The sequence below is a fragment of the Henckelia pumila genome, chromosome 4, assembly GCF_033568475.1.
Source record: "Henckelia pumila isolate YLH828 chromosome 4, ASM3356847v2, whole genome shotgun sequence".
Classification (NCBI taxonomy): domain Eukaryota; kingdom Viridiplantae; phylum Streptophyta; class Magnoliopsida; order Lamiales; family Gesneriaceae; genus Henckelia; species Henckelia pumila.
This window is the reverse complement of record NC_133123.1, coordinates 26,108,887-26,125,820: the sequence shown is the minus strand read 5'-3', so window position 1 is coordinate 26,125,820 and position 16,934 is coordinate 26,108,887. Positions and strand designations below refer to the sequence as shown.

The 16,934-nt window shown below is 34.3% G+C and overlaps 2 protein-coding genes across 2 annotated transcripts; one reads left to right on the top strand and one right to left on the bottom strand.

The window, feature by feature from the left end:
* Positions 1 to 2,413: 2,413 nt before the first annotated feature.
* LOC140860709 (cucumisin-like) lies at positions 2,414 to 6,882 on the bottom strand. Its single transcript, XM_073263716.1, has 9 exons — positions 6,784 to 6,882; positions 6,210 to 6,298; positions 5,598 to 5,689; positions 5,234 to 5,477; positions 4,278 to 4,791; positions 3,901 to 4,172; positions 3,654 to 3,765; positions 3,359 to 3,572; positions 2,414 to 2,940 (listed from the first exon to the last, which is right to left on the bottom strand). Exons 1-9 carry the CDS (start codon positions 6,880 to 6,882, stop codon positions 2,414 to 2,416), a joined length of 2,163 nt encoding a protein of 720 aa, XP_073119817.1.
* A 3,147-nt stretch (positions 6,883 to 10,029) lies between these two features.
* On the top strand, positions 10,030 to 15,176 carry LOC140864271 (uncharacterized). The gene is made up of 4 exons (XM_073268346.1): positions 10,030 to 10,560; positions 10,923 to 11,038; positions 13,331 to 13,574; positions 13,661 to 15,176. Exons 1-4 carry the CDS (start codon positions 10,204 to 10,206, stop codon positions 14,987 to 14,989), a joined length of 2,046 nt encoding a protein of 681 aa, XP_073124447.1. The 5' UTR covers positions 10,030 to 10,203; the 3' UTR covers positions 14,990 to 15,176.
* The last annotated feature ends 1,758 nt before the right edge of the window (positions 15,177 to 16,934 follow it).

Sequence of the window (16,934 nt, the reverse complement as noted above, 5' to 3'; positions counted from 1 at the left end):
AGAAAACTTGTCTCATTCTATTAACAACCATCTTTAAAAAAAAAAAGAAAAAAAGAACCATCTTATATTTTCTTATGCTGTTAAATTCCGCTTGTGCTAAAAACATGCAATTAATGTTAAATAAAATAACCCAAAATTCAAGCTTTAAACATATTAAAACCTAGAAAATTAATATACAAACAAATTCCATTGTCAAAGAGAAAATAACAAACAATTTCCTCTCTTCCCCCACCTTCCCCCCAGGGTTCATCTTAAGGTATAATGTGGGTTACTACACTAACAGTTCTGTAAATTTGTGTATTATTGATTTTGTAATCTTCAATTCTTTCAAGTCAAGTGATGATTTTGGAACATAAAGCTTAATTAGTTCTAACTTATAGTTCTTTAGATCTCTCCAGTGTAATAAATTACACTATATAGTTCTAAATTTGCAACCCAAAAAAAAAAAGAAAATAAAAAATACCGAGCCTACAAAACTAAATCTTCCTGTTCTGTTTGTAATTCTCCGAAATGCAAATGATTTAAAAATTTAACGTTCTATTAACACATTATATCAAATGAACAGTGTGCAGATGTGAGATGAATATAAAACTCGGCGCACTGAAAATTAAGGGAAAAAAATTTTCTTACCAAATCATCGCTTCCCCCGCATCGATTGAACGCTTCCAAGTTACATCGGAGCCACTCGAATAAAGAAAAATATAATCAACAACACATTGATCATGGAGAAGGACCCATTTGCATAATAAAACAATGGAAACGGTAAAATATAGCTTTCTCACCCCTGATAACCAAGTGATTTCAGGGATTGCTCGTCCCACAATCATGGCCGTGATTTGAGCTTTCATGGCCGTGATTGTGGGTTTCCGCCATTCTCAGTGATATGGGTTGCCTGGGAACTTGCAAATTTAAGAAGGTTTCGTTTTTTAAGAAAAACAGAAATACAAAGTTCAGAGGGTTAGGGGTATTAAATAGAGGTTGATTTCCCCTGCATATGGCTCCAAAGGGTCCAGCCTTTTTTCATTCTTAAAAAAAAAAAAAAAAATTACGGTGATTTCCTGTACAATATTAAAAATAAAGTATTAATTTCCTATAAAAATTTAACAAGACATCCCAACCTTTAACATTTTAATTATAAACATTAATGAAAAAATAATGATTTCTTATTATATTTACTATTATTTCTTTTCCTACTACTAGTAGGCAGTTATTTATTTTTTTTCTAGGTAATTATATTATTTACACGCCCTAAGTTTGTTAGCCTAAGTGACATCAATCTCCCACAATTAGAAAAGATATTGGATTCAAAACTTTGTAAAAAAATCTACACCCCTAATATAAATATAAAAAAGGTAATTATTATATAAGTCTATCTTTATAATTATAAAATAATACACAACATCTGTCTCTCTTTTTTTAATGGAATTACTTGTTTACTGTTTAGAAAAAAATGATAATGAAATTACTTGCTTTTTTTAAAAAAATATAGGCAGGAAATTTTTGTCGAGTTTTGTTGATACATAGGCAGTGTCAGGCGAGACTACGGAATGGCAAAATCACATCATTACATGTGACTTCTGCAGCTGGCCTTATACATGGTTAGAAAAAGGCCAGCTATAGTAATAGCATAAAATTCTGTACAAGTTACAATAAAGTGTGTTTAATTATTTTGTACGAAAAGATAATGCATTCAAGTAAAAGTTAAAAGAGTGCTTCTTTAAAGTCTGCTTTTCACAGTTGTAAACAGACGAATTAATGATGAGATCCATTTTTTATTGGGTGATCAGTCTATGCCAATTGCGACCAATAAATAATTTTTTTTATTATATCTCATTCCAAAACAAAATATATGGATGCTTTTAAGAATATCGTATTACAAAACAAAACAAAACATACGGAGTTTATCTATCCTTTTTTGTATTTGAATGAAAATTTTATACAAACTCGTTGCGGTACGTAGAACTCCCCATATAGTATATTTTTCCCCATATAATATGTTTACAAAACTATCAAGATAACTCAATATGTGTGTATAATTTACCTAGAAAATAAATAACTGCATATTAGTAGTACGTAGGAAGAAAATAAAAGTAACATAAATAAGAAATCAATGATTTTCTCATTGTTAATGATATCAATGTTAATAATTTATTATTGGATAAAAATTGTTAATTATAATTTACTCATCATTTGTATTTAATATCTAACTATATTTATACCAATTATAAAAATGTGAATCAATACAAACAGCTATTTTCTTAGTAAATCACATTTCATTTAACACTCAGGCGTTACAAAACATTCAACTGATCAAGTGGACTTATTGATATAATCGATCTTCACATAAACAAATTATGTCAACCAATTAAGTAAAGATCGTACAAGAAAGCCGCCGTATAAATTCGAATGAAATTCAAGAATCTGAAGCGGGAACTACAATGGGGCTCCTGACTCGGTGAACCCCATCATACCACACCAAAGAACCCGACTGCACCGAGTCCCCTATAGTCGCTGTAACCGTGACAACAAAGGTCTTTTTCTCTCCAAGAGACTCGAACGTCAGAGTGCTCGGCTCGACGGTGATCCTGACTCCGGATGGTGCCAACACTATTGATGTGTATGTCGATGTCGCGGAGCCTACGTTTGTGACCGTCCGATGGAAGGTTCCGCTGGCCGAGGTGCCTGATGTGGCGAAGGGGGCGAAGGATGGGTAGTTCAGGTCGTAAACGGTCGCGTTTTTGGCCGAGGAGCAAGTGATGTTTTCTCCCGTGATGAGTTTCAAGTTCTTGCTGCTGTAGCCTTGGCCGCAGAGGAAACTTATGTAGTCTGATTCTGCCAGGTCGTATATGAGGCCAGGGGATTTGGCCTGAAGGGGGTTGATCTGGCCTGAGCCATATGCGAATTCGGCATCGGTGTTTGTTTTCACACTCAATGGAGTAGCTGGTGTATGTGGAAAAAAATAATACTTAATCAGCTTGCGTTTACACCCTAAGTACTCACTCAACACATGATACATGGTAGAATCCTTACAAAATGAGTGATCACAAGTATAAGACAACGTCATGTTTTTAATTAGATAGAGGTCGTTTTTTTCGAATTCAAGTTTGATCATGGTTACTTTCTAAGTTTTTAATTAGATAGAGGTCGTTTTTTTCGAATTCAAGTTTGATCATGGTTACTTTCTAAAGTACTGTACGTTTGAGAGTATTTAGTAATCATTTTTCAGCTTTTCGTTAACAAAATTTTACAAAATTTCAAAATTCTATTAAGAAAAAGTCAAGAAGTTCTTTCTAACTAGAAGCTATTTCAAACATTACCTAAATATCTCTTGGTCTATATTCAAGAAGAAATCAATTACCAGTAGTCATTAAAGCAGACTTGATGGCGGAGGGAGACCACGTCGGGTTGAAGGATTTAACATAAGCCGCGGCTCCAGAAGCATGAGGGCAAGACATAGATGTCCCGGATATAATGTTATATGGTACAACCCTAGTATCCTCCGGTGATCCTGTCACAGTTGTGGCTTCAGACCATGCTGCTAGAATGTCTACTCCCGGAGCACTAAGATCAGGCTGCATGCCAAGTAATGAAAATATTTTAGGGTTTCAATCATGAAACCGGGTCAGTTAAATCTTGAAATAAGATATATTTACTTTCATGATGCCCTTTGTGATGGGATTTGGTCCTCTTGATGAGAAAGACACCACAAATGGAGCCAATGTCTCGTTTACCGAGGCGCTTTTGAATATGGTTGCTATTGGTTTACTGCATCATATATCAAATATTGCTAGCAAATTATTTATTGGAACATGGTGTATATAAAGTTTGAGATGCTTCCTTTATGTATATGAAATATTTCTCGACGTTTGAATTCCATTATAGTCTTGCGAAATGATATACCTAGTGGAGTTGAAATATTGAAAAACTTCAGCACCATCGCTTGATCCCAAGTATGAAGCTGATATTGGAAAAGAGAAGGCGTAATCCTTGAAGCCATCGTCCTGCATTATGGTTCCGGTAGCGTTTGCACCTGCTGCTGGCTCTGAATCATTCAAAACGTCGCAAAGGACAACGGTACCTTTCACTGCTTCGGGGTCCAGGGAATCGCAACCTCCACCATAGGTTAATGGGTACGAGCTGCCCTCGAGGTCAAATGTGTTTACACTCACTCCCTTTACATACATACATACATAAGGGAAGTTGGATATTAAAATTTGACTAATATTTTATGCAGTATTGTCAAATGTTTAAATATTTTATGGCCAAAATCTACTTACCTCATAAGTTTTACCATTTCCCAATTGAACCTTAGCCAAGAATTTCCTATCTATGACATTCGCAGCAACTGAGAGTGACCAAGGGGAGAAGTTAACAATGGATTCAGGGTCAGGCCCGGAATTTCCCGCAGAATTTGATGTGAGCACTCCGTTTTTCATTGCGTGGTATGCCCCAATGGCGATGGGATCTTCGAAGTAATCAGAAGGGAAGAACCCTCCGACAGAAATAGAGATCACGTCGACTCCATCAGCGATTGCGTCGTCGAATGCTGCAAGAATATCAGCATCCGAACAACCATCAGACCAACATATTTTGTAGACTGCTAGGCGAGCAGAAGGCGCGGCGCCTCTTACGGTTCCTGATCCAAGTCCATACAAGCTCGCGCCAGCTACCGAGTCCCCGGTTGCTGTGGAAGCTGTGTGACTTCCATGCCCTTCCGAGTCTCTCGGAGATGGAATATCTGGTGGACTGATTGCTCCCTCACTGTGGTAATACTTTGCTCCGATGATTTTGCTGCCAAAAATCAGTTTTATTTAGAGAATTGAACTCAATAATTTGTATGCCTTTATTATTAACTTAATATATCTGACATATCACTGCACGCATCAGCATCGGAGCCATGTAAGTATTGCATAGGTATCACATTAACTCAAAGTAAGAAAAAATGACCAAATTATCGAAATTATAAAAATAGCGGCTAAGATTGAAATTTGACGATATCAAAATCAACGAAAACAAATATACCAGAGTAATATTTACAGTTTTTCCAAATAATCATATATATATATATATATATGTAAGAATTATTTTTGAAATTAAACATGAATTCTGATGAGTCGGAAATCACCAACAGTACCCAATGAACTCAAAACACATGCAATTCTTGGCTTTGTATTTTACATGATTATAATAACCATTAGTAACAAATAAAGGGTTTGAGCATATATAAGCTTACTTGTTGCAAGTGAAGTTAGAGGAGGATTGGCAACTTCCCTTCCATTTGCTTGGTGGTGGACTAAGCCCTTTGTCATCGAAACTAGCCGACTCCGGCCAAATTCCGGTGTCAAGCATTCCGACGATGACATCGCTCTCCTTGGCCGACCTCGGAGATGTCTCGGGGAACCCCAAGAAATCCCATGACCTCGAGGTGTGCAGCTGTTTTTTCATGCTAGCGAACACGGAGACGACTCCGTCGAGGCCTGGATAACCAAAAATATGGATCATGCAAGAAAGCACACACCATGCAAACCTTTCTTTTCTCATAAAGTTCGATGATTTTTTAGAATTAATTATGAAAATTAAAACCAATGCTCACTTACTGGCAATTTTGTTTTTCTCTTCCACAGTCAGCTTTGCAACAAAGCCATTGAAGCTTCTTCTGTAGCTGTAAAGCCAAGATTCCGATGCCGGCCTTTTGCAAACGCAACCAAATTTATAAATTAAAAGAATTACTAAAAATGTAGATTCAAAATCGAAATAATTAGTTTCAAGCAAAAGTGCAAAATATTAGAAGTTATATATTTTGTATTTTTATTTTTTCACCAAAGTATTGATAGGACGTCGATGTCCATCTCAACAATGACTAACACTGATGTCACGTCGGTAATAAAAAAAATGAAAAAAAAAACTAAAATTGAAATAGAAGAAATATTGTTATATTGTAAGAAGATTTTTTGACAATTAGAAAACCAAAATCACAGTTTGATCAAGTTATAGGCCTAATTTTGCTATTTCTCCTATTAACAAAATCAAAACCTTTAGAAAAAAAACTATTATTTCATAATTTTTTAACAAAGAAACTATTGTGATCTACTATTTTGAATAAAATTTACTACTTAACCCATCAATAACATTCTCCATAATATTATAAAATAGTAAAAATATAAACAATATAATTTGTTAGAGCTGGGATATGCAAATTGAATATCAACCTTCCCATAATGGATTGTAACATGCTCAAATGATGCGCCGCTGCCGATAATTCACCTTTTGGAAGATCACCCATGTACACAATGTACACCTATATGTAACAATAATATTACTTATATATTCATACTAAACAGAATATTCAATTTAAAGAAAATGGATATTATAGAACACTTGAGATTTATTATACTAAATCCGATTTGACCACAATTTCTTCACATGAAAGAATTTGTATCCATTCCATTCCATCCTGCACTGTATGTGTGATTCAATTCATTCATATAGCTGGAAATATTTTCCCTCGACATATATGCATGAAAATAAAAATAAAAATTTAGATGACGACAACCAACGAGTTATCTACACACACGATGCAGCTGAAATATATAATTGGATCGGGTGATCCTATATACATTCATATGGAGTCCTTCCAATCTAACGACGTGAGAGTACGTAAAAAAAAATGGTCATATAAAAAATTGTAACATGATTTGTGTGATATATATGATCAAAATTCAAAAGAGATCGAATATATGAATGCGAAAAATGTTAGTTTCAAAAACAATTCTCAGTATTTGCCTTTTGGTCGCCATCTTTTGCAGCATTGCAGGCGATCAGTAGCACAGAATAGAAGAGAGTGATCAAAAGAGGCCATGCTAGAGATGTTGGAGAGCCCATTCTTGGAGAATGTTTCGTGGGAATTAAGGTTGTGATTTGCATGTAATAGTGATACGTACGTATATGTATTTATAGAGGGTTCCACATATATACATATGTATTTAATTAGTACTCTTTGTTTTAATTTACTTTGCCTTGGGTTTCTCAAATATTTACTGCTAGCTATTATATTGTTTAACCCGCCAGCAAATGCAACACTCCAAAGCCGGCATTGACAAAGTACTTAGTTCACAATATTGTTGATTTTTGAGCTGGAGCACATTGAACAAAGAACATGCATGTCATAGGATTATAATATTATTTTAAGGGAAGATAAATTTTTTAGTCCATTTAACTTGTTTTTTTTTTTATTCATTAACTTTTCAAAGTTAGGTTTTGGTATACTAACTTTTAGTTTTCAGCTATTTAATATTTTGGTTCAATTGCTGACGTGATATCGGAAAATGCTAACGTGACATCGAAAAATGATGGCGTGACATCGTAAAATCGAGCTGTCACGTCAGCAATTAGACCAAAATAACCGAAAAATTAAAAGTTAGGTAAACAGCTTTTTTTGTCTTGTATATTTGTCAATTTGCGATTTCGATCCACTATATTTTCAGAATTCAACTTAGTCCGCTATCTTTGTTTTTTTGGCAATTTGAGTCCTTTTTCGATGTGTCGCTGATGTGACACCAATGTAATATTGATGTGAAACTTACGTGCATAGTGCCACATAAACATTTTCGAATAAAAAAAGATTAAAATTGCTAAAAATTGGAACACACATGACTAAAAACTGAAATATGAAAACATAGATGATCGAAATCGCAAAGTGGCAAACATACATGACCAAAATTGTAGTTTTCTCTAAAAGTTATTGTACCAAAACAAAACTTTGAAAAGTTAATGAACCAAAACAAAAAAAATGGACAAGTTAATGGACCAAAAAACTCATAATTAACCAAAATATTCATAATTAAAATTAATCAACTGACAAACGATAGCTTCTTTATAAAAAAAAAAACTTGGAGACTAAAATGACGATAAATTTTATTTATGCAAGTTCGATATTTCACGAAGAGGTTAGATGCACAGCTTGAAGAAGTAAAAGTGTATAAACTTGTTGCAACAAATCAATTAATATTCTTACAAGGCCTTATTTCCTACCACATATATATATAAGGGCCCAAGTATATGTCTCCTTTGCCCATTATATTTACAAGGGGCACTTTAGAGTACTTGTCATCTTTATGACACAATAAGACAATTAAATTAAAAGTTAAAAATGCATTGACCTTCGGCTTTGGTGTATATATCAAAGTAACAAATTTTCAAGCTCACGATTTTTCATCCACCCACAACTAGACGCGGTAAAAATTCCAATCTTCATCAATATTGTAACGATAATATGAATCATTGAGAATATTCAAAATTTTTGTAAAAATTTAATGAAAAATAGTTCTCCAAATATACTTAACTAAGAGGTATTTTGGATTTTTTTAATATAAAAAAACACCTGAGTCAAATGGGTAATAAATTACAAAGGAGAAAAATTTGCAAAAGGTTTTTATAAATAGTTAACTTAACTATTTTTTTTTTTATAAAGTAGTTGTTTAAATTGCAAATTTATTCTTAAAAAACTTTTAAAGCCTCGTATAATTTTGCGCAAAATGTTATATGGATATCCATCCAAACAAAGCCTTAATATCAGTGAATCTTTTACCTAACAATCTTTCATCTTCATCGGTCGTGTGAATATTATTTTATTAATCCTTTGCGAAACAATGTCTATTATTTATTTTATTCTTGTTCAACTATAATTTTTTATGAAAAATTGCCGCCCTTCTCTTCATGTTTCCAATTATTATATTCAGTGATGTAATATTTTATTCCTGTCCAATATTTTTATATACAAAACACATGATATATCCGTTGCTGCTGATATATATATATTTTATAAAATGGTGATGAGATATGATGAACTTCTACAACAATCTAGACTAATTATTTTCACATAGCTGTGATGATCATGGAATAATTGCAATAAAGATCCATTGTGCGTGACATCAAAAGTATTATTCAGCTTTTCAGGATATCCAAGTTGGTAGAGTAGGTGAACTTTTGGTCAGAGGTCAAAAGTTCGATTTCCCCTACCAACATCTTCTTGGACTAGCCTGTCACACAGGGCTTGCCTAATGTGATTTACCTGATTAACGTAGTTTGCAGGCTATTGCGTTAGTCCGGGGTTTACCCAGTGCGCACCGAAAGTAGCGGCTGCGATTCCCACATCACCAAAAAATATATATTACTCAAATTACAAATTTTCATTAACTTAAGTATCCTCAAAATTTATTAGTTAATTTAACTTTAATGAAATTAAATTATTAACAATAAAGGTAAATTTACTTTAAGACCCCAAAACTAACCTTTGTTTTTCATCAAGACTCCGTCGGAAAAATATATATATGTTTGCATTATTTGATCCAAAAAAGGTGTTTTTGAATTCGGTCACACGTTTTTCTCGGATGAAAATTAATACAGAACATTAAATATATGATATTAATATATGATATTTGACCATCAATGATTTCAAACCTAATACTCATATACGATTTTTGAGTACTCAAACATGTATGCGAGTATTGATATAAATGAAACTTTTTTTGGGATAAAACTTTGTACAAAACATTAAAAATATGACACTAATATATGATATTTAAATAACAATTATTTTAGATCTGACACTAATATATGATTTTCGAATATTCAAACGTGTGTTGCGTATACTGATATTAATAAAAATGTTCACAATCTTATTTTTTTTCTTGATCTAAATCAATTAATGCTTAAATATAATATATTAGTATCATATTTTCATTTATTTTATATAAATTTTTATTCGTAAAAAAAATACGTGGATCCAGAAAAATTAAAAAAAAAAGTAATAATTGATAAAGGTTTTTATAAAAAAACGTAGGGCTACGTGTTCTTAGGTATATATTTATATATTGTGGGACATATGGGCTCGACCACGGCCCAGTGCTGACGTGTTTGACTTCGAGGACCAATAATATTTTCCGGACGTCAGACCAAACATTAAACACATGGAATATTATATTTCAAGTCCGGGCCTTGTACAAAACAATATTTGATTTGATGCCTTATCTTTGCGTCTTTCATCATCGGCAGAGATTTCCTCCAATCTGATTCAGGTTTTGATTTTGTTGATTGAGATTTTTGTTGTTTTCGAAGATTAGGGTTTATTCCATTTCAGATTGTGTTGGGATCTACCAACGTTTTTTTGGCTGCCGTCTTGGAGAAATTTTTGGATTTGAGCTAATGGTTAATTCTGAGAGAAAGCAATCTGGAAGCAACCGACAGTGTGAAGATGATGATCGTGCGGACAGGAATTTCGACGGAGATGATTCCATCGACGAGCCGTCGTCTGGTGCTGAGACTTCAGCGAACGCGAATCCGTCGATTGTGCAGAGGTTGACGGAGATATTCGTGGAGGATGGGGATGGAGATCTGCTTCTTCAGACTAGCGATAGGGAGGATGGTTTTCTGCAATGGTTTCGCGCTTTGGATTTCCAGGTGACGGGGGCGTGCCGGGCGGACGAGAGGTTGAAACCGTTGCTAAAGCTCAATGTTTCCACAGGGGCGGCTGAGGATCGTCTGCTAGCTCACCTTAGTCAGGTATGCTGATGCTCGATCGGTCGAACTAGATTTGCTTTATATTGCTTTTGGATAGGGTTTTGGGGTGTGACGGGTTTTGGATCCTGGATTTGTCTCTGGTTTGATGAATAATCAATTTGTTTAACTGATAGTCAGGAATTTATTAATTTTGTCAGGGAAGTCGTTATGTGTGATTGTATTGATTTGAGTTTTGTGGTTGTGATGCTTATATGAAGTTGTTTGATACTTGACTTATAGTTGACTTTTCCACAGCCTTGTATGAGTATCTCTCTTCTGATAGATCCTGACCCATTTTGTTGTATGAAACATCTACTTTTTCTCAGTTTTGGGCCACTGACTTGTTTGCTATTTATGTCTACCAGCACTTTGAACCATCGGAAGTCGCTATTTTGGCCAGGTGCCTGTGCATACCTCTTGTTTCTATTCGGGTTGGAAAGATCGAGAAGAAAGGAACCCTTCTGTCTCCAACATCGAAAAGGTAGTTAGTTGCACACACTTGTATCGTTTTATAACAACGTATATGGTCTTATATGGGCAAAGTTTTGATCACTTCATCATCTGCAGTGGGGGAGAATATTTTCTTTCACAAATTATGATAGATTTTGTGAATTGTAAATTCATTTGGTTGTGAGGGATAAACGAAAGGGCAGTGAAAAGGTCTTTTTTACTTGTTGAAGTATATGGGGTGGGTTGATGCAGTGCATCAAAAAATAATTTGGAGTGCAAGGAGTCACATGAAAAATTAATTTGATTTCTGAGATAAGGTTGTTTTACACACTCCCCGATTGGTACCATTACTGACACTTACTTTTCATAGTTTGTATAACTAGTTATATACTTCCGTAGGAACATGCTAGTAGCAAGTTTTAAATGCTTTGCCCAAATAAATAATAGGAAAGTGTTGTTATAAACTTATAGTCGGTTGTGACAGTGATCTCGATGTGTTTCTAATCAATTTTTAAGATTAAATTTGGCATTTCAATTTTTGTGTTATGTTTATAACTCTTTTGGCCATTTATCTTTTGGCGGAAATGCTTTATGAGAGTGAGTTGCGATTTTTACTTGTCGCGAAGATACCATCTAGACTTGTATAATAATGAAAAACCAGCTTATGTTTCCTTCGGCTGTTGAGTTGTTGGGATAAATTTTTAACTCTGTCCAAGTTCAGCTTCATGTTGCTTAACTTGGGATTTTTTTCTTATCGACGAACTTCCCTTTCATTTCATATGAAGGGAATCGTTTGTTTTTTTACATATGTATCTATTGGTGTGAATGTTTGTGCTTAATGATGCATATTGATTATTTAATGAATACTTTTTAACTTTGTTGCATGATATGGGTCTTTGTTATTTATACCTGCCAAGTGACTCTTAGAGAGTTGTGTTATTAACTCACCCTAAACATGTTGGGGTTCATTTTTGAGTGTCTTGTATGTGCATTTGCAGACCTATCTAAATCATCTCGGCACTACATGCGGGAATCTTCTTAGATCCCTGCTTCTTGATATGACTTTACATTGCTATGAGGTGCGCATATGACATGTGAAGACACCAGGGAAGGTTGTTGTGGTATATATGTTCTTTATTGGTAACCAACGGAAATCATCGCTGACTTCTATTATATGGAAACCTCATATGAAGTTTGATAAATTGAATCAACTTAGTTAATATCTGCTTCAGTATTTTAGCGTCATTTCCTTTTCCTTTTATATCATGTTATATCTCTTCTGTGCATTTGATGTTTGTATTCGCTGGGATTTCTCATGATAATATTTATGTATAAGAAAGTTAAGGAATAATTTTCCAATAAGGTGGTAGTTAATACGACTTATTCGTCCACTATGTTTGATCACACCGTGCCTTATGAAATGCTGTATTTTATGTTGTAATGGCTAGATTGTTTGGCCTTCCAAGTGAAAATATCTTTTGACTTGTAGGTAAATTCGGAGTTATACTATAATGATCTCTGAAATAAGAAGAATTAAAGGTAGCTTCATCTTATGTTAATGTATTATGTTATATCTTACCAGAATTTTGTGTCCTTGTTCATGCTAAATTTTAATCTTTCTAATGTAGTACTTTTTCTGTAGTGTTGTAATTCTTTGCTTTAATAGTTTGGTTTGTAATTGTATTGCCTTTACTAATTTGCTTTTGTAGCATCGTTATGTGTACATTTGGTTCTTAACACATGAATTTGGCTACTTCTCTAGATATTCAATTATTTTCCATGCCTTTGATGATGTGAATCGAACTTCTACTTATGCATGGGCTTTGATACTTCCAAATTGTATTCACAACTTAAAATCTATTTGATCTCTTTTTCCCTCTATTTATTCATATGAATGAAACCAATATTTATCTGATGGTTAAGTTGGGTTTCTTTTTTTAATAAATTTGCTTAGTTTAATGTAATAAGCCATGGGATAAAATTTGTTGGGGAGAAAATGAAATGGAACACTTAAACTTATTGAAACTGTTAATATACATAACCTTTTACCTTAATTTGTGAAGATCTTGGTACTTAATGGAGAAAAACTTTAGAATTCACGCATCACTTAGGAAGTGGAGTATAAGTTTGCCTATGCTCTTAAATTTTGGACTCCAATCACATCCCATGTTTTCTCATTGTTAGTTGGGGTCAGCGAAAGTGTGAAGGCCCGCGTGCACATGACTATGGCAACCCTCTTTACTCTAGAATTGATATCTATTGTAATATGCTTCACGCCGGTTGTTACTTTCTGATCCTTTTGTTTGCATGCCATGTTGTACAGAGGAAATTTATGCCTCTCACTTTTGCCAACTTCGGACATGCGCATCTCATTCAATGGCGATGATGGTTCTGTGGAGAGGCTGGCGACATTTAGCACCGAGGCTCAATGCACTGCCATTGACATCGAAGAAATCTCTGCTGACAAATCTGGAAGATCTTTCTTGATCAAAATTTCAGATGCTGTGGTTTGTTATTTTTGGTGCTCTGAAAAATCTAAGCTTTTGGGAAATGAATTGCTAAAAAATGTAAGGTCAACGGTACAATTCGTTTATGTTCTAAGTTTTCTTGTGTTATCAAATCATTCCTCATTCTGTCTTATTTGTCTGTTTAGATGAAGGATTTGCTTATGAGAAAACCTTCACTTGCTGAATTAAGCGGAATTAGTGAGCAACGTCTGAACTTTTTTGCAACTCATCTTCATGCTTATCTCGCGGGATCAGTTGTAACCAGTGCTCAAGTTAGTGGTGTTCTGTCAGTTTCCTCTTCTTCTGACAGCACTATTGATCCCTGCGAACAACGTTTTCCTCAATCTTCCTCAACGTGCCAAAAATTTTCCTATGTCCGGCAATATGGCGGGCAAGGATCAAAGACAAACTTAATTTACCAGGGTAGCCTCAGTCCTAAGTCAAACCAGTTTAAGGAAGGCATGTCTAAGAGTTTGTCTTCTATGAGGAGTGCTTCCAGAGAGAAATTGAAGTGGTGTGTGGAGAATTACGTTTCAAGTGTTGAAAACTTAGCTCTTGCTTCATCAAGCAATTTTGATCCATCTAATGCTAATTGCTTTGAGCAAGACGAACTTTCTGAACCAAATGCAAGTCGTACTTCAGCCACATTCAGCTTGTTGGAGATGCTTGGAAAATCCTCAGAGCTTCCATTTTCAGGTTCAGGAATACAAATTCCGTCTTCAGGCTCATCTCACTTATCACCTCAGTATTGCTGGTGCCCTCCTGTTGCCTCTGCTCTACAATTCACGAAAGGAAATTCACACCTACCTATATTGTCAACTGAATCACTATCTTTGCCTCCAATTTCTTCTCTCCTATCAGCCAGCAGGCAGTCTAGACTTTTGACCTCAAATCAAACCCTAAATATGGCCGAAATTCCTCTAGATTTTCCAACGTTTGCACCTGAGCCTTTGGTTAGGCTGCCAACTTCTCAGCAAATTCCTACATTTACACCTTTGATATGTGATCCAATTGTCCACATTCCAGTGATTGATGTCTGTTCTTCTGGCCAAGGGTATTTGGTCAGTGCAGGGCCTGCTATTTCGACCGCAATTTCTCCATTAAATCCAAATCTTGTGGACCCTCTTCCAGCTGCTGAATCCATGTTGGAGAAAGGTGCTAGGGAAACTCTTCGGATGCTCATAAGTGGCTCCAGCCAACCCAATTCTCAGCTTCTTGATGTTTTGCCTTCCATGCTGAGCAGCGGCGATGACAAGCAAAATGTGATTGCCGCTGGAAGCCGGGGTCTTTATAGTGGAACAATAGACGTCGATGTTTTTACGCAAAGCTTCTCAACTATGGGATTGGTTTTACTCTCTGAGAAACCAATAAGAAGTGGCATCAGTAAACGATTCGGTAGCAGAGATGATTTGATCGATCAAAAGGAGAAACCATCTAGCTCTGGTATGCCGCATTTTGATCAAGGGATTGATTGATTTTGATTTGACGGAAGATAAAAGTGGAGCCTGGTTTTGGGAAATGTCAGTTTTTTGGTATAGAATTGTTGATAAGTGGGAGTAGTTATACTGTCAAATGTGGTAAATCATTTTGAAATGTAGTGGCATGTGGCCTATTGTATAAACCAACATTTCTAGTGCAATTAAAGAGCAGCATTAAAAATAAATTGTGAACTTCATCTCCATCTGTGGCCCCTTTTTATCTAGAGCACGATATGGTGATGCTTATTGATTAGTCCAAATCCTAAAATGAACTAAGGGCAAAACCTCGTGGCATGACGTTGTAAAAACTGATGGTTCCAAACTGTTGGTGACATGGTGTAAGTTTAAAATGATCACTTTTGCGACAACTTGGTCACCAACTAAATTTTCTATTGTCTTCGAACGGGCACGTATTTGATATTAGTTTTGGTGAAAATAATTCCAAAATCATCAAAACAAAGGCCGCTCAATGGGTTTTCAATGCGGAAAAGTTATATAATATCCATTGGCTAAAGACATACATTATATATTTATATTTCAATGTTTCCAAAAAGTTGTTTGTTTCGTGTAACGAAGGGAATTTAACAGATCCTTCGATAAAACCTTGATACATGTTGACTATAGTGTGTGATCAACTTCTTACAAGTAAATCTTACAAATTTACGGAAATATGAATTATGTTTTAGTGCAAGTTTTACATTATTTTAGTGTAAGTTTCGCACCAAATTCAATATACATCTCCAACTCATTTACACCAAATCTTACGTCAAAAAGAATACTCATAATATTTATAAGTTAAAATTGTATTGTTGCATTAATTATTTGCATTTGTATTAGACCATTATATTATTTATAATAATTAAATCAAACCATTAACTAATTATTTATAATTAATATAAATAAATATTAAAAAATAAGTAATTAAACATTTATTTATAAATTAATTTAAAAATTATAATAAAATTTTTATGTTGAATCTTTTAAGTATTATAAATATTATATTATTATCTAAACATTATTTATAATACTAAAAAATGAATGAAAAGAATTTTAAAAAAATAAATGTTTGCACCAAATTTGGCGCAGCAAATTGTGGGGCGCTATTTTTGAGTGGTGTGCCAAAATGGTGGGCGCAGCATTGAAGATTGTCTCAATATAATTGAAAAGTATAAAAAGTCTTTTAACTTGATGACATGACCTCTCTCTTTTATTCAATGTTAAGATATCTCGTTCAAATCTTCTATTTACATTATATAAAAAACCAAATATATAAATAAACATAATAGGCCTCTTCCAGTATCAACTGATCAATTCAAGTAATTTAAACACCACTAGACATGAAAGAGATATTTTTTTTAATAAGGAATGTTAGGTTCTGGGGTGTAAACAATCTTTATTTTTGTGATAAAAATTTGTTGATATATTTGCTAATATAATTCACCCAAGTATTAGCTTATGGATAACCAACTAAAGATTGATCAAGTACCAAAAGTGTCAAAACTTATTCCAAAAGTAGGATCTTGAGATTTTGAAAAACACAACATTTTCAGCAAAGACAAGTTTCTAGCACAACAAATTAGTTTGAGCATATCTTCTTGCTTTGGTTACTTGAAAAGACAAGTTTCCAGCGCAACAAATTAGTTTGAGCATATCTTCTTGCATGCTTTGGTTATATTTGAAATATTGATGATCTGCTTCAAAACCAATTAGCGAATCAAGCCGCGCACACTTTAGCTAGAACAATTGCTTCTATGTCCGATAAAGGTTGATTCTCATCCTACTTTTATTTCAAATGTAATTGTCCCGGATTTGCCATTTTAACCAAAAAAAACAAAAACACGCACACACACTCAGAATTATACGTCTTTCTCACAAAAGAAAGTAAATTGTCTTAAATTCAATTTGACCTGAACCAATTTTGCGATAGATAAGCAGCAAGTCA